The sequence below is a fragment of the Rhipicephalus microplus genome, chromosome 8 (assembly GCF_043290135.1).
Source record: "Rhipicephalus microplus isolate Deutch F79 chromosome 8, USDA_Rmic, whole genome shotgun sequence".
Taxonomy (NCBI): Eukaryota; Metazoa; Arthropoda; class Arachnida; order Ixodida; family Ixodidae; genus Rhipicephalus; species Rhipicephalus microplus.
This window is the reverse complement of record NC_134707.1, coordinates 32517632-32537712: the sequence shown is the minus strand read 5'-3', so window position 1 is coordinate 32537712 and position 20081 is coordinate 32517632. Positions and strand designations below refer to the sequence as shown.

General features: G+C 45.4%; 1 protein-coding gene across 1 annotated transcript in view; it reads right to left on the bottom strand.

The window, feature by feature from the left end:
• The window catches only part of LOC119165755 (uncharacterized), a 52347-nt gene extending 33946 nt beyond the window's left edge, over positions 1-18401 (bottom strand). Inside the window, exons 1-10 of the mRNA XM_075871470.1 lie at positions 16183-18401; positions 14712-14904; positions 12418-12716; positions 10384-10721; positions 8589-8717; positions 7658-7865; positions 6872-7095; positions 5022-5217; positions 3523-3765; positions 227-2503 (exon numbers count right to left, since the gene is read on the bottom strand). Of these exons, the coding sequence (XP_075727585.1) occupies positions 2234-2503; positions 3523-3765; positions 5022-5217; positions 6872-7095; positions 7658-7865; positions 8589-8717; positions 10384-10721; positions 12418-12716; positions 14712-14904; positions 16183-16464 (2382 nt within the window). The 5' untranslated portion in view covers positions 16465-18401 and the 3' untranslated portion in view covers positions 227-2233. The remainder of the gene's footprint in view (positions 1-226; positions 2504-3522; positions 3766-5021; positions 5218-6871; positions 7096-7657; positions 7866-8588; positions 8718-10383; positions 10722-12417; positions 12717-14711; positions 14905-16182) is intronic.
• Between the last annotated feature and the right edge of the window lie 1680 nt (positions 18402-20081).

The following is a 20081-nucleotide window of genomic DNA, read 5'->3' as shown; positions in this document are numbered from 1 at the left end:
TTATTTTTCATGCATTTTACTCCGATAAATTACCGTACATATGCGAATAATAGAGCGATGGATAACTTGGCGATCTACTCTCAGATAACGCAAATGACCGTAGGCCCCGCATGCTCAACACTGAAAACACGCTGCAAGAATACTGAAGAATGAAAGTCCAGCGAACACGGTACCCCGAACAATTGCCCTTGCTTCTTATACAGAAGACATTGGTCACCAGACATACCTTTCTTGCTATTGCATCCTTGCACAGCACATCGTTTCCGCAGGTACGGACGAAAGCGCTCACGGTAAATAAAATCAACATTGTTCCGCTGCCCCTTGGACACTGCACCCAAGATATTCACCTACGATAAAACGCACAACAAAATTTGACGTACAGGAGAGAGCACAAGCCAGTGCGGAGCACTAAAACACGTGAGAAGGTGTGCAATCGCAGACGAATTTTGCAAGCGAGCCTTTCCATGCAGTTCAAGGGCGGCACCAAGTAATTATAGCATGCGCAGAGGGCGCCACGAAAAGGATTTTTTGTAATCATAAAAATAAGTCATAAATTCTTTGCTCATTGCGCGTATACCTAATATTGTTTGGGGAAAAAAATGTCATTCGTGGAACTTAGTGATTGTTTTAACTTTGAATAAAACTTGGTTTTGTATTATTAGTGTTTGTTCCCTCCACACATCGTCGCAGTTCTATCGCAGCTCCCATAACTTCTCACGCTGATGTCAGTGGCAATAGCTTCTGAACCGCTTTTCACCCAAACTTTCACGACCCATTTGAACAGACATTGTCTTGACGCTTGAAGCCGCCTCCTGTATTCTTAGATGCCACAAACCAAAAGCTCACAATACTGCTGGTGCGGCACACCCATATGCTTCTGGGTATAAAGTTTATTTGGCAAAAGATCTTTTCGGAAGAAACAGCAGCGTGTTATCCTAGGTATATAACGCAACAACCCTTGCAGCTAATCGTCACTTCCTTTCGAGCTCCATCTTCATCTTTAAACAAACTCTGCGACAGAGACAGAAACATAAAAACCTTGCATAAATTTCCTAGTGATGATTATGTTTTCGACTCTCAGGCTGCTGGCGCCATCTAAAAAGGAATAGAAAAAGCGAGCATTCGTACCTAGTACGACTTCTATGATTCGGTAGCACTCGGGCTACCGCAGATCACCGAGCTCATGTCCTGCTTGTAGAAACACTGGCTAAGCCTAGAGTTCAGAGAAAACAAGTACGGCTCTCGGTAACGGTGCCAGATCGTCATGAATACGTTGTCGGTGAAGCTTTCGGATACAGACTCGAAGCAAATAAAAGCGTCAGTTTAAGACTAACAGCCCACGCAATGCGCGAGGAACATCTTAAACATTCGAAGTGGGCGGTTCTCTTTTCAGGTAGTACCGCTATGTTTTTTTTCGTTCTCTGGGGCACGTCGTCCGCGTTCCGAACGTGCTTCACAGCTGTACGGGTGGAGGAATGGTCATCTGGGAAAGAAATTTCCGCGGAGCCATCCGTAACGTTAGCGTAGCGTCAGCTACACTCATGACTAAGCTTTCTCGGAGGCAAGATGACGTAAAAAGTGAATCCGCATGACTTCACTGGCTGAGCCAAAGCGGCTTTGCGTGCACGTACAAGAGCAGTGCGGCGCAGGCGCCAGAAGCCGTCACTACACGCGCCTCGCTGCTCTGCGCATTCCAGAGGAATGATGGCATGGCCGCGGCAGATGCAATTTGATCGTACCCCATGGCTGTTGCACCTCGAGCCGCGCTGCTCTCTCTGGTCGCGTCGGCAACGGCGCTGCATATATCTAGTGGGACGTTTGAAAGTATGGTATAGCCATGAAGAAGAAGACCGAAATGGCTGCTCAGCGGCGCAGAAGAGCTGAGACGCTGAACTCATCGTATCATGAAGTAGTTTCCTGTCAACCAGCGGTGTAGGAAAAGTGAAGCGAAGAAGTCTGCGGGGACACCAGAGGGCTGTGGGGATACCAGAAAGAAGGGAGCAACATGTATCAAAGCAGCCTTGTTTTCCTCCTCTCCACCTCCCCCCCCCCCCCATAAAAAAAACTTCTGGCTGTGCTTCCGGATGAACAAGTTATTACAAGTAAACGGTAAACCAAAGTGCATTTTTATAGCACTACATACAAGCAATAAAAATGGTCCTAAAAATAAAACGAGCAACAAGCGTTTGGAAGAAAAAAACACGGATACATAACAAAGATGACAGGGGGGGATCTATGTCCAAAAGGTGCACTTGTCCTCGGACCACAGCTTGTCGCCGCGAGAGCACCCGAAAGTTTTGGCGAAGTGGGCGGAGTTGTTGGCGACACCATTGACGACCACTTCGGCTAGCGGGTCATCGCAGTGGCCCTGGGCCCACAACACGTAGAACAACTCGTTGTTGCTGTACTGCTGCGTGAGGCGCGTTCCAAGTCCTATTTCATCGGCGAGGCTTCGTCGGTAGGCGTCGAACAATGGCTCCAGGACAGCAGACTCGGTTTTAACCTGGGATGAGGTTGGGTGCACGAACAAGTCAGGTGTGTTAGTTGAGAAAGCCTTCAAGGAAGCCATGTTAAGGTGTAACTTTCGAGTAGTAGTTATCGTCTAAAACAAGGAGGCACAGGTGTTCGCACCAAATGTGCCCCAACAGGCTGATGCTCCACAATTGTCTGAATGTGGCAGAGTGGGTTGCGAACAAAGCTTCACCGATAAGTAACACCTCCCCCCTTTGTACGCATTTGAAAGCAAAGAAAACCTTGCAATAGATGTAAAAATGCTAATGAAGCAATGACAAGCTGCTCGAAATGAACTGCCTTTGCTTTCTAGTTTGGCTGGGTTGAAGCTGATAAGCACCTATACAGTTTTTGCAATTAAACATTAGGAGTTCTTGGCCCCCACTACTGTAAAAATCTTCTACAAACAGAGCTGCGGAGTAATTGACTTGGCAGTTCTACCAAAAAAAAGAAGTAAGTCTTGTTGGCAACCACTTCTGTGCATTTCGCCCGCTTCCCATCCACCTTTTGCACTCGTCTATTACAAGCACAATTCGTAGCGTAACCGGATGAGAATGTAAAGTGTTCCTTCACGTGTTCCTGAATCATTGTGCCAGAATAACCACATCTTTTCAACCGAATTGTGTTGAAATAAACACTTACTCTAGCAATAAAGATAACTAGGAAAGGATAAACTTGTAACTAACTGATTAGCTACCTCTGTTATTTGTCAACACATCAGTGTTGCGTGTCGCAGCTTACTTTGACTGTTACTGAACGGGTGAAGCCTACTGTTGTGTAACATCTTAAAAACACGGTATAGTGATGGGAAACGCTCTGGTGGAAGGAACCAGAAATTTCGACCACCCGGGGTTCCTTAACACACAGTTAAACGTCAATACACCGGCGAAAAGTGTTTTTGAGTCCATCGAAAATGCAGTGGCCACGGTCGTGAAGCAACGCTATACAGTCGTAGAACGGATAAAATAGAGCAACAGAACAAGGCTCAAACGCGATTTCACCAGAACTCACCCTTTCGGCTATCGCCTTGCTCGATGCCATCTTACTCTCGACACAGCGGGTAGCCTGGTTTAGGTGGTGCTGGTTAGCCCATCTCCACCTGTACGCACCCTGGCGGCGTGGCACCATGGCTCGCATGACGGGTGCTCCAATGAGAAGTGTGGCGATGGGATCCGCGCTGTGTGTGACGTTCATTATGACGCTTACGAGACCAGGGGACGCCACGACGGCCTTGCGCTTCTTCACGTACTGAGTCTGTAAGAACAGTAAACATAGGCACCCAGCTTTTGTGAAGTTGAGAGTCTCAATAAATCTAGTCAGGTCGGTGTTAATTGATCTTCAAAATTTTGACTGAGGACAAGCCACCAACAAAACATCAAAGCAAATATACTTTCACTTTTATAGGTCTTTGTATAACACTTTCACCGATGTCGACATTCCAGTTATGAGTTGCGATTTGGCAATTAGCATGGTTTGTACAATTTTCAAAACTGCCCTTCAGTTATTTTGAAACACACGCGATCGTTCAACTAAGAATAAATTGGGCTGTTCGCTTAATCAGCAAAGCGTGTGGCACCACGAACTGGCTGAAAGGACGACGCGAACCATGGAAACACAGAGGAAGAAATGCTTGAGTGCGTCTTTTTCGTTCCTAGTGTTGCTCTTTAGCCAACGTGTGCTACCTTTGCTAAAATTCTGAAGGAACGTTACGACATCACAAAAACGCATTCTAAGTGAAAGCAAAAGGGAGAACTCTTTAAGCTTATTCATTAAAAATTTTAATAACCCCAGCCTAATTACACAAGTTCTGGTGTCTTCGGCAGCTGCTAGCGTCCCTATGAGTCACAATTATTCTTGAAGGCTACGTATAATGACCATTTGACTTCAAAGTTTAGTTGTACGCTTTATTGGGCAACAAGGAGCACCACAGAAAATTGAAATGTTGAAACACAAACTAGCCGCTTTTTATAACACCACTCCTGTAAAATTTTCTGGTCTTCAATGCAGCAACTGCCTTCGAGAAGGCAAGATCGCCAGTCGGAAGGTTAGCGCCAGCGACACCCCCTGCTGAAAGATTTCTAATCTCTTCAAGCCTGAGTGTTCTTAACTGTTGCTTCGCTCAACTAGCTGCGTCTTTACCGTCGTATGGGCCACCAGTTTGAGCAGTGAGTGTAAAACGCCAGTGGTACTGAAATGAATGTGCCATAGGCCGACAGAAAACCTTCATTTGTAGCAAGCGCGTCCGGTAGGGGCTCCTTAAACGCTGCGAGGTCGCAAGCTACGTCTAAACGGCCATACCTTTTTTCTTCATGGCTTCCAATCCTACAAATGAGCATTACTGAGTTCAACTCAGCATTCCTAGTGAGCCAGTAAGCATCGTCTGATTCAATATACCCTAAATTTCTCCCACTACGGTGTGTGAATTTTAACAATATAGGGTATAGTTCGCTTTAAACAACTAGTTGAAATTGGTCGGGGGTCAGATACAATGGGTTTATGAAGGTACATACATCGGCAGTGAAGAGGGACATCAGCGGAACTTCGCGGTGACGCATGCTGTTCATGAACTCGGCGTCAACTACTTCGAGGTGTCTCCGAACCTCTAGAGCAATGGATTCGTTGAAGTGCTCGATCTCCAGCTTGGCCGCTGCCCCGGCACCTGCGACTGCCCTGGAGACATCTGTGTCTTGCACGATGGTGTTGTTTCTGCATGGCATATGAGGCGATTGTTCACAAATTCTCATCACAACGCACCCGGCATAGGAGAAGTGCCTCAGCGATTTCAACTTATAAATTACAATGGTTTCCTTACCAGCACGAGCAGTTTCCATTGCCGTGAAAGTTACTAGCCTTCATCTTGTCGTTTACGGCCAAGTGTTACCATGTTCCGGTCACATATCACTTGGCTACGTTACATGGTGTGATGTGCTCGTATGGGGCCATATAGGCACACAATAATCAAAGTGCTATCAATCAATCAACCATTTGCTTTGCTACTTCAGAGAGTAGAGGGCGTGGAAAAAAATCTCCCGTTAGCTTTACTAAGCTTCCCTACCGATCGCAGCTCAGCAAGCAGTAATAGCTTACGGTATTGGCATACTTAAGTATATATAATAGTGATCTTGTATACATGATGAGTGAAAGAACGCAACACGTGCACACAGTTGAGCGTGTGCTAACAACTGATGTTTTTGCGGTGAACACCATATCCTGAGAACCCTATTCAAATGAACATCAACTTGAACAATTATTCGTTAAAATCAATTCTGCCCTTATAACGCACATGTAATGGTAGCAAAGATTTGATGCTGCCATTTCATTTCAAATCTAATTCAGGTACCAGGTACCAGGAGTGCACGTTAAGACGAAAAATCTACGGTCGCACCCGTTAGTATGTCTATCAGTTTGTTGTCTCCAGAAGCAGCGCAGTCAGAAGTGAAATTAAATGTTGCATCTTCTGTTATGAAATGAATTACGTAATGTATCAAAATATGTCTAATTTCAGTAACTGCATGTAAACTAAGGGTCTTTATACGACCATACACAGCTAAGAATACTCCGTAGACACGAGACGTCATTAAGCATCATTGAAGAAGTATACTAGTCAGCATTTAACCAGCGCAAAGCCTAGTTTGTGGGAGGCCAGCAAACATGGTAGACAAGGACGCCAGCGCTGTTTCTCCACTCGTTCACACCGCGTGGAGATGCTAAGGCATCCTTATACGTGAGAAGTATATATATACCCTTTCGATAAGAAGTGTAGTCGTGTATAGATGCCGTGCTTTGAAATATACTGTTTTGACATGTTCCAAAGTATACGATAAATGCACCGCCGATCAAGATAAAATAGTGATGGCGCACGAACGACGGGACAAGTGAAAGTTGGGACAAATCGAACGTCTAACCACTGCCTCTCTGTGTTTACGGGAAATAGCAGAACAAAAGGCACACAACCAGGTACCACAGGAAGACTTGACGACGCTGTCTCATGGCTGCCCTGACGCACACAAAGATAGCTTATATAATTAACTACCTTCCATGCATACTCATGGCACCAGCTGGTAGCGTTGTGCCTCCCTCCTCACCATTGCGTCTATTAGTCATTTCATTGTGAATAAAAATGCAATACCAACTCGCCGTTCATAAGGCAATGTCAAATCGCCCAACGCTCGAATCTTCTATGTTATTTCACGTTGCGTGCCTTGTACATACAGTATAATTTTCAGCATAAAAATTGTATGTTATTAGTGAGCGTTTTATGGCATTTGTTATTTCACTTGTCCGTCGTTTCTGCCGTTTCACCATTCATGACATACAGCAACTAGTTCAAGTAGAAACCATCGATCATGAAGGACCTTGCCTGTTGCGGCGAGAAAGCCACCTCGGCACGCGATCCCTCAGTGCCCAGCGGAGCAGCCAGGACACCTTGGAGAGGATGTCATGGGGCCGCCGCACGGCATGCTTGAGAGCGAGACGGGCAGTTTTTGTGGTGTTGGTGATGTAGTGGTCTTCCATCAGGTTGAAGCAAGCCTGAACGCGTGCTTTTGGTGGTTCGTCAAACACTGCTTCGAAGATTCGGTTTGCCTGTGTCAGAAATACCCGGAGCCATATCAGTGAAGTTAAAATATTGCCTGCGGAGTGTGTATTTCTAGGTCTTCGTATAATTTGTCCACCACTACGTTGAAGTCGAATGCAGTCGAACTATTTTTGCTCAACAATTTTTAAGTATTCTCTAAGTTTAATGTATTTACTTAGCTTAGATTGATAATTTTATTTCATTATTTTTGTATGAGGAATATGGCGCAATGCATGTCTGTCCATCTTGATTAGGCAGTATCCACTCACACCGATATGCTATGAATGATACAATGAGTTATCTCAAAAGGCCCCTTTTTTACTGCGATAACAATTATGTGCACACTCTCAGCTCGTTTTTGCCATCGGTGACATCACAGTTGTGAAGAACAATGTTTTTCGAAGATAGTTGGACCTAATGGAAATTAAAATCGCAAGCAGACTTATCTATCGGGGATTCAAAAGTTGGTTCTTCAGTAAAAACTTTTGTCTTCCCTGACCAAAATAGGGCTTGCAATTCTACTACGCGATCGTGAATGGTGAGGGTAAAAAGACGTGCGAATATACGCACCATAGGTCCCAGGAGGGGCGAGAAGTAGATGACCTTCCAGTACAGCTGGTATCGGTCCAGGTGCTCTCCGGACTCCATTGCCAGGTCTATGGCGTAGTGACACCGGGCAGCGCGGGCGACCCATTGGCAGGCGGCTGGAATCCATTCACGTGTGAAGAAGCCCGAAGCAGGTTCAGTGGAGTCGTCGAGGCTAAGGTTGTTTGTAAGGCTGCACAAAGCATTAAGGGGCAAATGCGGCACCTACTTCAGTTGTAACACAAACCTCACGTGTGCGTATTTTAATTGCGTAGGCATCTTTATAGTCACAGACGTCGTGGGCATAAAAAAGACAATCACCACGCTTTACACCATCAGGCATTCAGTGTGTGTTAGAAAACATGTTAGTAAATATGAGGTTGAAAATACCTCTACAGCCCCCATTTGCGGTGAAGCAAGACCGAATCAATACCTCCACGATATATGATTGGGCTATTTGTCGCGCATTAGCGTTTCGCGTATTTGTTTATAACGCGCTTCCTTCCAACGCATGAAAGTTCTGAAAAATTTGTACTGTGAATCATCATAATTATTCAGTAGTAAAGCGTTGTGGCATGTTACGATGCTTGTCACTTCCTTCCCGCTTCGATACTTACGTAGGCAATGTGACAGAAGCAAAACTTCAGTAACTTTGTTTCCCATATTTCACATACGGAGCTCAACTGGATTGGCGTTACTTAGAGAAGAAAGAATTTTTCAGCATTCCACCCAATTTCAGTTGCACTATTGGGGTGAGGGCTACGTAGTGTTTGCGATCACAAAGAATGGTTAATGGTTGTGAACCAGGACACTCAATGGGGAAGGCTTTTCACATTTCTTTTGTTGATAAATGCAAATCTTCAAAACTTTTCTTGCAGCACATGCTACCGTCACGCGGAATGCATTGGTGTTGTACCTTTTGATGTAATCGAAGAACTCCGGCATGGTGCGACGGCGACCGGACTTGAAGAATCGCTCCGATAAGGTCAATGGTGTCTTGGGCAAGGTGGAGGTACAACCATCTAGCTTTTTCTCGTCCCAATCGCTGCAAAATGACAATGGAAAGCCCGAAATAAGTTTTAAAGAAATATTTGGATCGTTGCTTTAGCATAGATTCTTTCGGAGCGTGTCTAGTATGAATGCTTTTATACGTAAAAATTAATTATGCGGTGAGGAAGTTATGAAGCATTCGTAAAATATGTGTCAAGATGTTGCAAATTTATCAGAAGGTGCGTGTGATTTTAGGGACGAAGCTTCTTATTATCTGGGGGGGGGGAGGGGGAGCCCCTCCCTCCAGCTTACCCAGTAGCATCTTCCTTCTCATTGAATAAATGGCGCTGTCTCATATTGATACGTGCAATACGGCAGTTTTGTGAATGGACACTAGATGGCGTTGGAGGAGCCGCTGCTCTTTGATTGGCTGCTGCGCTGGGCACCACTCGTGCGCCCGTTATCTCTTCATCTCCTGGATTGTCACCATACGTGTTGGATCGCAAGCACGTGGCCAGGCGGATCCCGAGAGGGCGCGCGCCAAGGACGCCACCGCGAAGTGCGTACTTAACGAGAAGCGGATCTCGGAATGCGAGAGCGGGAAGCGGCGATGTTCTTGGAGCATTCACAGTGTCACTGAAAAACCTCCGGAGCTTCAACCTCACCACCAACCACTCTGTGTAGGTGGTTGATTTTCTTATAGTGAACAGCTTCGGCTTACATCCAAGTGCATGGTCGTCGAAGTCACGCCCCTGACGTGGTTTGTGAATGCGTTCACCATGTTTTTTCTCTTGTTTTTAAAGCATCTGTACGTTCATATTTTCGACTGACTTTTTGCTGAAGCTTGTCTCTGAGCGATTTAGCAAATTGACCGTACACCCCAGCACGCGTTTCTCGCAGGTAGCCCCCGAGTACATCTACTTCTCCGAACAACAAGTGAAAAATTAGAGTATCATTGCATGCTAAATAAGAAACCACAAGTGTAGTAATTATGATTGACGAATGCAATATCTTGTGGTATGATCGAAGCATTGAATCGAAGCATTGATTGAAGGTAACTAGAGTATGTTACATTCTACTTGTTCAAAATATAACAGTCAATATGACAGCTAACGGAATAAAGTTATCCTCGGCTTTCAACAGTGTATATCGTTTTTTTTGGGGGGGGGGGGGCGTAGGCGCTAGGCTGTGGATCGTTCCCTCCTCTGTAGAAGTAATAGTAGTGCTTGTAATAGATGTAGTATGTAGTACATCTAGTTTATGAATTGCTCAATAGATGGCGTTGTGTGTATATGTGCTTGAAAATATTATCACTAGATGGTGTTAGTGGTTTTCATTTAGTTGAAGCATGGACGGACGGCCCAAAGACAGACGGATGGACGGATGGGCCGACGCATGTACGCACGCACGGAAGCATGGACGTACCGGTGGAAGCATGAATGAACAGATGGCCGCATGGAAGCCCGCACGAACAGAAGCACGGGCGGACGAACGAACAGGTGCTTAGCCTCATTGAACATCGTTCCCTCCATGGATATGCTGTGAATCTTTTTTCTGCTTTGCGCAACCTTAGCTCGGGAATCTTTGTACTTGTGACACACAATGCGCTACTGAAGAAGATAGTACAATGTATTCGTGCTGTTAAAAAGGCATTACCTGTGGGATCTGGGAATCCTGCGCGTGTCTATGGAGAAAGGTCAATGCAGAAAAAGAAAACTCACTATCTGATGTGGTCCTTTATCATGAGATCCACGCCTTCCATGCAACGCTTGAAAAGGGAGTCAGAGTTCGCGGGCAGGGCACCATTCTGGGTCTTGTGACGGCTTATGATGCGACGCATGCTGTCCATGAGCTTGTCCGAGCCGATCTTGTATGGGGACCGTGCCTTGGCTTCGCAAACATGACGGTAGAAGTCGGTGCAGGGTCGGTTCCTGTTTGCGGCTTCCCTTCTTTGCGAGCCGCCACTGTTCAGGAGGGACTGCAGCCAGCGGCAACTCGGCGTTGCACACGGCGTTTGCCGGAACATGCTGTCGGCGTCCATCGGCTTGTAGATGTGTTCCTGAAACGGTTACGTTCCGCTTTATATTGCAGGCCACTGACACGGATAATGCGTACAGCGGGTATTCTGAAGAACAAAGCTGTGAGTAATTGTGCATATGGTCACACTACAATGAAGACAATTATTGTGCAAAATCCACGAAGAGCATAGAAGCTAACGATAAGTTGAACACCTCGAATGTTTCAGTAACTAACTCTATTGTACAGTACAAGGTGACGAGGCTGAGGTTTTCAAAGCATTCAAGTCTGGGAACCTTTAGGCCGAAATTCGCTTTGAGCAGGTAGAGATAACCAAGAAGAGATAATCTGAACGGTGGCTGAATTCGAGGCAGTAGTTAGGTTTTATCTTTTGCTGCGTATAGTTACTACTTCCTTATATGAGTGCTATGGCTCCGTGGCACAAATGATCATTCGATCGGAAGGGTACAGGTCTGTCTATACATCCAGGCAGAAAGACAACGTGCAGACATTCGTTGACCGTTATTCTTTGTCCTCTCTCTCGTTTCGGCGCTACATTAAGTGCGTTGAGTCAAGCACGTGTCTAGCGTGAACGCCGGAGTGCCTGTAGCACAGAAATAGTAATGATAATTGTTCCGCTATCACGCCTAAAAGCCACTACATCATTCTGAGGCACGGCGCGTAGAGTAGGATTTCAGAAAATATGGGCTCCATTGGAGTTTGGGAAATGGTAAATGCTTGGGCTGAGTACTGCATTCTTAATAGAATTTTTTCTCTGTGCGTAAAAAGTTAAAAAAAGACATATTACAGAGCACTTGACGTTGATAGGCACCCGTGTCTTAAATATTGTTTCTCCTGAAACGTTTTGAACACAAATAAAGGCGTTTAACTTTTAAAATGCACCTGGAGTTATTTTCGCTGAACCCGAATTTATGTGCAGCACTGACGTCAAGCATGTTCGCTTCCACGGCCACTAATGCCGGAATTCACTCTCACGATCTTCGAGTCAGCAGTCGATCACCATTACCACAAGGCTAACATGGCGAGCCGATTCCACTTGGTGCTATTACCGGCGCTCACCAATACCAACGCGAGACTCTGCGCATGTTCAATGTGCGAACTTAGTCACAATTTTTTCGCATCTTTCTTTCCTCTCTACTAAAATCTTTCAGTCCCCTTCCCCATCTGTATACAGAGGAATATTGCAACAGGATAGCAAAGGTGCCTAATTAGTAAATATTAATTGTTCAGGGAACTGATGTGTTCCTCCTACGCTCCCAATTCACTGAACAATTATGACAGAGGAGCATGCCAGCGATATATAGACGTTGTCAAAAATATATGTCTTCCTTAATCAAGTCTTTCTCTGTCGTGGAGTGGGAAAATTTCGCCATCCCGCGCATTGTATAAGTATTGCTGAAAAATAAGCAGTGATAGATTGAACGTTGTCTAACAGCACATCCGCAATAAGCGCTTGCCGATGACAATGTGCACGTTGCACTAAAGAAAAACAGGCTACAAACTGAGCACCAACAGAGCTTTGTGTCGTTGATGGCAGGCGCCATTGGTGTAGTCAACAGGGGAAGGAAAGCGGATGCCTGAACACCTTCGAAAATTTTCAATTTTGCATGTGCGCATATGCATGGTGTCCAAGAGATGTGTTTAGCAACACTTCAAAGTAACGCCCAAATAAGCGGTCTAGTACATTGCTTAGAATATAGTTACACTGAGATACTTACGATAAAGTACCTTGCCCGGGTATCCCTTGGAATGTGCCGGCGAAGAACGTTTCTTTCCTTGCATGTGCCTGTGAGCCGCTTGCTGCGGCGACGTTGCTCAGATTTCTTGTGGGAGTGCTCAGTGGTTGTTTTATGGGAAGTTGCCTTTTCTGTGTCCGATTCGGCTGCGCTTTTACAGCCCGGGCACTTGCACGAGCAGCCCTCAGTGCATGCCTCTGTGGCCAGGCAATCATTTTTCTTTGACGAGCTCGCTTGGCTTCTTCTGCGGTGTTCTTCCCTCTCGCCGCTTCCATTGTCATCTGTGCAACGACATTGATGAGCTTACCAACACAACACGCATCAGTGCACTGCAGCTGTATTCTTCAATAAACGTTTCATTTATGAATCTGGTTGAATGCCTCTGTACCATACTGTTGATTCAAATTCATGCTCACAAATTAAAGCTCGTGATTCTTGATTACAAAAGCACAACTAGAACCTACAGAGTAAGGAAGAACACTGAAAAGCCTGCGTTCTGTCTAGGTCAGTGCTCTAGTTTTGCATCTGTAATCACAAACTTATACCAGCACACCCAAGTGGCAGTTATTCTAACCGATAATACGACAGTTCATTTCTGACTTTATTGGTGTCTGCATTGAACAGTTTCAGTTTCAGTTTCAGTTTATTTCGGACATAGTTACATGACATGAAATATGTCCACGAGGCAAGGCAAAAGGAGACTCGTATGTCTCCTGACGAGGCCTTCACCCCGGACTTACACGTCAGACAGCCAGGAGCAAAATCAGAGAAAATAAGTACAATGCTCATTGCACAACTTATATAAACAAAAAAAAAACGAACAGTAAAAAACACATTCGGACAAAAATTAAACGAAGTTTACATTGTTCAGGTTTAATTTACATTGTTCAGGTTCAGGTTAAGGTTCAGTGGTGAACAAATACAACCCGGCATCCCACTTCTTGCGTGTGTTACAATGCCGTGGGTGAGAGCTTGCAATCAAATAGTGACCTGCCTTTTCAGAACAGTGGATTGTGGCCAATCCACTATATCGCGCATTACTAGCGGGGAATGCTGGTAACAGCCAAGTAGGCTTCAACAGGAACCCTCTCGCACAGAACATCCCAGTATTGCACAGGGACACTTGAAAGCTGCGTGAGGCAGGCTAACACTAGGCTGCACACTGCGTGTGTTGACGGTGCGCTGGACAAATACCGCGCGCATGCGTGTCCCGTAAACATTCGCTTGCATGTACATGTGCTGCCTGAGGCAGCCAAACGAGAAGCTTCGAACGAACCTATGCTTAGTAATCGTTGAGCATAGCCTCGGCGCGCGCATTTTGACGCCCACTGTCCTGGAGGCCGTTCTAGAACGGTGGTGTGGTGTATTGTTTACGTTTCTTCATAATCGTACTTTCTAAAACCATGAAAATATTAACACAGAATGCAAATAAGCATTCCAACCACTATTTCATGCCGTAATTAGAACGTTAAAAACTGTAATTTATATACTGATGTAAATAAGCGCCAATATAAAACTTTCTCGCCTTACTTGCGAGGTCGTGAGGTTGTGCGCCGTTGAAATGATTTGTAACATCAAAATAACGCTCGGATGGTGATAAGGCTTCGCCAAAGACAAGTGAGCAGCAAGTAGCTCTGCTACCCGATGCGCTACCGCACAAAGCATACTCTTGTGCCAGAGTTGTCATCTGTGATGTTTACTGCAATACAGGTGCCTGTCAGCTGCATCTGCTATACACGAAGTGTTCCACAAACCGGTGTTAACATTGTCGTCGGACCACTCACCTAGTTTAACTTGCCGATATCGAACATTGTTGCATGCGAGCAAGGCTTTCCATTAATTAATTTTATTTTCTTCCTTTCTGTTTTACATTTCCTATATCTCTTCCAACCGTGTAGGACGTTCACTATGTAGTGTTTGAACTAATTACCAATTAAACATCCATACATATGGCCTAGCAAGCTGTGCACCTAGAACTTGCAATTTACTGTATAACAGTTTGCTACTCACTGTTTTAAACTTAATTTAATAACACGGTAGTATGGCGACATAGAGAGCACTGGTTATTAGACATGCCGCTCACGTATGTGCAATGTCCTGTGGAGGGGTAAACATTTCATCTGCACTGAACACCAATGAATCAAACATGCCACAAGCACAGAGACACGACACTGCAGAACACAAATTTGCTCCTAACGTGCCCTACATTGTAGGGAACAGGCTGATATCATAGGAATGAATACGAGCGCGTGTTCAAGGCACTTAGTGAACGGTACCTGAATAATCGGCACCTTGCTGAGCATCCTTCTCTTCTCCTATATCCGAGTCGTCACCATATGTGCTTCGGTAATCATCATTGTACAAGTCGAACATTGATGCATCATCGGCTTCACTGTATCCACCCAATTCATCGATGTTGTCTGCGTATTGCCGACCAATGCTACGCTCCCGCGCCACTTGTCGCGCCAGCTGCAAAGCAACGCAGTAAGCAGAAATGACGTTTTAAATAGGAGAGAAGTATTATATTAGCCAAATGTGCTTTAGGCTTCTGTTGTAAGCGGCTTTGAGCCGACCACCTGCGAAAAGATATAGCACTGTTACCCGGGCCCTCAAGCGAAACACGCTGCCATCATTGTGAGAACAACACGAACAACACGAACAACACTACAACACGAAGAACACCGAGTTCTTCCGAATGCTTTTTCACATTTTCACAGAAGCTGTACCTCTTGGTACACAGACACTTTTTATGCAATTTTTAATAGCGACTATCTAAACACACACACACTTACTCTGTGAAACTCCAGCGCCTCATCTGGGCTCCTTTAAAACCAGCGGCGGCCTGCAGCCTAAGCTGGTCGCGGTGACAACAATGTCGCAGCGTACTATGCTGCTTCATGCAAGAGATGGCGCCACACTGCGTGTAGCGCACAAAGTGCTGTTGTGCCTAAGCTTGCGTCTAGTATCAATTGACCAAAACTAATCTTTAGATAGCGCTTCCTTGCTTACATTTACTTTTGATTACGGTGAAAGCCAGTCATCTTTCGTAAGCTTTCCGTAAGCTATAGGTCGTATCTTATGTGCTGCTTATATGCCTCAAACACAACAGGCGCACACGCTTTTGTAGTCGTGACAGATAAGTGTCCGCGACGCGAGAAATACGAAATGCATGAAACGGAGTGTCAAAAATGGTTACGCCACTCATCCGGCGGTGCTTTTCACGAAAGAAGCAAGAAAGGCATACTTTACGATATTTTGTTTAACTGTATTTTTCTACGATTGAGATATGCCTCTTGATAAACTGTAAAAACACAGGACACCAGTTGAAAAGCGCCTTACACAGCAAAAGCGTTGGTGAACAGTCATGAATAAAAACGTTTACGAGATATCCCACACCACTAACTTTCTAGCATAGTACTGCGTGAACGCCGTAGGTGTTAGCAAAATCGCTGCAATACACCGAATTATCAGTTTTATAATGGTCCCCAAAGCAGCATGCCCTTCTCCAACACCCTCAATTTTGAAGTTTTCAAAGCTCGCTGTACTTTTTTTGCGAGAACATCGCTCGTAATTTAATAGTTGCTAGAAGATGGTATACCACTTGCAAAAAAGTGGCATTTTAGACAGGGCTTCATGGTTAACTATTTTTAGGGTTGTAGACAAGAAGGAGGAAAAGAAAAAAACAAACACACGAACCATCAATGAGTTTTTCGCACGAAAAGAACTCCCTTTGTGACCCATACTCACATAGGCATTGAAGTTGAAAGGTATACGCGGTGCTATTGCGTACAGGGCAAACAGCGCAATGTCGATGATGAACAACCATCGGAGGAGCGTCGTACCAGACTTGACGATCTTCCGCTTCTGAAGTCTCCAGGCGACGCGTTCTTCCTTAGTCCTCTCTCCACGATGCAAGAGCATGGACATAGTCCAGCACGTCTCCTTCCATACCATGGTGCGTTGGGGAAGGCTAGGCAGGGTGAAGAAAATGAAGATTAGTAGAAAAGTATAACCCTGTAATGTTAACATTGGTTCGAGGCAATGTGGTGACTGCTATTGAAGCCTGGAAGACAGCGCTCCACGAAGTTTGACTGTTTTGGAAGATAGGCGAGTGTATGAGCAGCACGACTGCAAGAACTCATAAGAAATTAATAATGGGAAAATTAGAATGAATAGACTCGTCACGACGGTTAATGGTTATGACAATGGATTGTTGACCCGCATGTCTCGGTATTGAATCCCGGCCATGCCGGCTGCATTTTCAATGGAGGCGAAAAGGCTCATAGCCCATGTACTCAAATTTAGGTGCACGTTTATATTACCGTGTTAGAAATTTCCGAAGCGCTCGACTGTGGCATGCTTCTTGAGCCAATCGCCATGGTTATTTGCTATCTTCATTTTTATTTCATTCGGTTTTCGCCCACAAAGCCTGTCAGGAATGCTCAGCGCAAACTGCGCCTCGCGGTTCAAGGAGGTTCTCGGTCATTGTAGATCGTTGTGTTGAAATTGTACGCAAGACGCAAACACTCGAGAATATTCCAGAGCTTGCGCGACGGCCAGTGATAAGACTAGAATATTCGACGGTATCTGTGTATATATTCCAACGTCCTCCACCGCTTGTGAATTGATCAACGGCCGACGCTCCGTTCGCCGCTATCAGTGGCTGTGTGTTGCCGTACTCCGACGTTCAGTTTAATCGCCACAAGTTTGGCTGAATAAAAAGTTTCATCTCAACATTGAGTCTGCTCCCTTCGTGTACGTCACGACCTCATGACACTATAATGGGTTTCGGACGTTAAACCCCGACATTTCTTAATAATAAGTTGGAAGAGGTAGAGCCCTGAATCATTGGGGGTGTAGTAGGGGTAAAAAAAAAGATTAGCACACTGCGGAATCTGCCGTTCATAGCTAACAAAATTTTCGCACTTGGAAAACTCCGCATCCTTCACAGCGCTTATAAAACACGCCACTGAAACGTGATTCAACGCCACCTTCCTCAAAGAGCGCTAACCAAAAAGCAGGCGCCGGATATCTCGAATGTTCCTGCGGCCCTCCACTCGCATTGTGTTCACATGTCGGTATTGCGCATCATGACTAGAGGAGCAATATCTTCGAAACAGTGGGCCTGCTGGCAATGAATTTAGTGGTAATGTCTGAGAACTGGAAACATGCATTAGCCGAAGAAGAAACGAGGCAAGCAGGGGTCCTTGTTTGGTCCTGCTTTTTTTTTCAAAACGCAGCAAACTTGGTCGAGCGGAGATAATGTCACCTGTTTCGCACTGAAGTAGTGAAAAAAAAAGGTGCTCCCTCCTCCCGAAAGAGTTTTTACGCGTGTAAACACACAGGCAACGATACACACCCACACACGACTATAAACACATATACTTGACCTGCCTCCCCCTTGTAAACACATCTCGCTACTATTGTTCACAACAGTCATTCTGCTTCACCTGACACTTGCCGACAAAAAGAAGAGGGATTACAGACGACTTTGCTGCCGCTGCGGGCTCTGACTACGGCGATATGGCGAGCGCGCCACTGTTTTTCGATGTTTCGACTTGCACCCACATTACTTCACGGTAAGGGAATCCGGTGGCAGCTGCCGCAACTACCGGTACGGCGTGGATTAGTGCGGATTGGTTCCGACGGTAGAGGTTCGGTGGATTTCACGCTTGAGGGTCACCATTTCTGCGATGTATTTTTTGCGAAGACCACTCAAAGACTGGGGCCCCGTCCATGATTTTCTGTAATCGTGTTCCATCGCTGCTTTTGACTCTATGTATTTTATTGAAACCTTATTCCGTTCTTAGTGAACTGCTAAAGTGTACCCATCACACAGTACACATGCTGAAGTGTCCTCACAAACAATGGCATAACACAGTAATCATGCTTCCATCGCATTGTCTTCATTGAAACAAGACTTCAGTGGCCGAACTAAGCAGCTACTTTCGGATCTACCGCGGAGAACCGTCACCGCTATACCACCACGCCAGATGACTCTATAGGAGCACTGTTTTTTGATTGCATGCGTTGTAACTGTTATGAACTGGAGGCTAAATGTGTGAAGGTAGGAGTTGGCGCTGGAGTTACACAATTTGGAAGTAGATGTTGCTGTAAGCCCAACTTCTGCCATATATTATTTACTCTAATAGGCACTGGCGAAAACAAGCGCACCATTTATAAGCGCACCATTTATTAATAACGCATTTATTTAAAAATGCAGGGCTTATTGACCCGACAGAATTGCCTACGCATATGTTGTTTACCGTTATATTTTGTACTGCACTATATGTTTCATAAAGAACTAAACGTCTGAATGCAAGATAACGTAATGCAAAAGGTGAACAATTTATTACTTCTTTACCAACTGGACAGTCCTTAACTCACTTCATAATAAATTACGTTATCTAATCAATCAATGTGAATTGTTTCCTTCAGAACATCGGGAAGTCTGCATTGATTTGTACGCATGCGATGCATAAACAGAGCAAAAACGGTGATACCAATAACATTGAGCACTCAAAGAGCGATGTAGAGCGGTAAATTATCGATGTCACGCAAGCGCAGGCCTCTGAACGCCTATGCCATCTGCCACAGCAGGTGTACGTGCTGTGCGCTCCGAGCGAATTGGACGGCGCAAAAAGGCTGCCCTACAAAAGCCTGAGCGTGGTCCTGCAAAAGCGCGCCGCCTCCGGATTTCCGCGAGGCAAATAGCGGGTCGCTGTGAGACGGCCGCTTAGCGGAGGGCATTGATGCGTGGCCGCGTCGGCGGCCTTCCGGCGCCGCTCGGCCGTTGCTCTATTTTGCGCTAGAGTACGACGAGGAAGCTCAGCAATGGCCGGTGTATGCGTAGCGTCCTGTGCACGGGCAAGGTCATCGGTGCGAATTTGGTGAAGATGTTTCCCGATGCGCTTGCCGCTGCGCTGTGTGTGACAAACTATCGAAAGGAACTGCAGTTATTCACATAATATTAATAATAATCGTTGCGGTTTCACGCCCCAAAACCACTGTATCGTTATTTGGAGTGCTGTATTGAAGGGCTCTGGCATTTTACACCATTTCGTGTTCGTTGACGTGCACCTAAATGTAAGCACACGGGCTTCAAGCATTTTCGCTTCCATTAAAAATGTAGCCGCCGAACCCAGGATTGGATCCCGATACGTGCGGGTCAGCATTTGAGCTACAAAACTACAAGACCATTATGGCGGGCTGATTTGTTACATGTTGCAGCATGTTTAAAACATTCACAACTCGCATCGCAAACTGGCTTTTGCAAGCTTTCTCGCAACCTCTCACCATTCGCTATCTGTCATATGCTCAATAAAACTTGTTTTTGGGCTAGTTGGTTATTCGTCATATTGCGAAAATTTAGCGCAACCTTGACTCTCGCAAACATTCACACAAGTACTCAAACATTTACCCGAGTAGCACACATGACACGCATCGCAGCTTCTGTGTGAGTATTTGCGAGAGTCAACGTAACGCGAAATTCTTACAATATACCATATGCTGTTTTAAATAATGTACGCACGGGTTATTTGTCGTGCTAAATGCGGTTTAACGATGGCAGACTGCATAGCCCGACCGGTACACTGATTGTTGATGGGTTAATTGATACATATTGAGCGTGACACTACGCGTAGAGA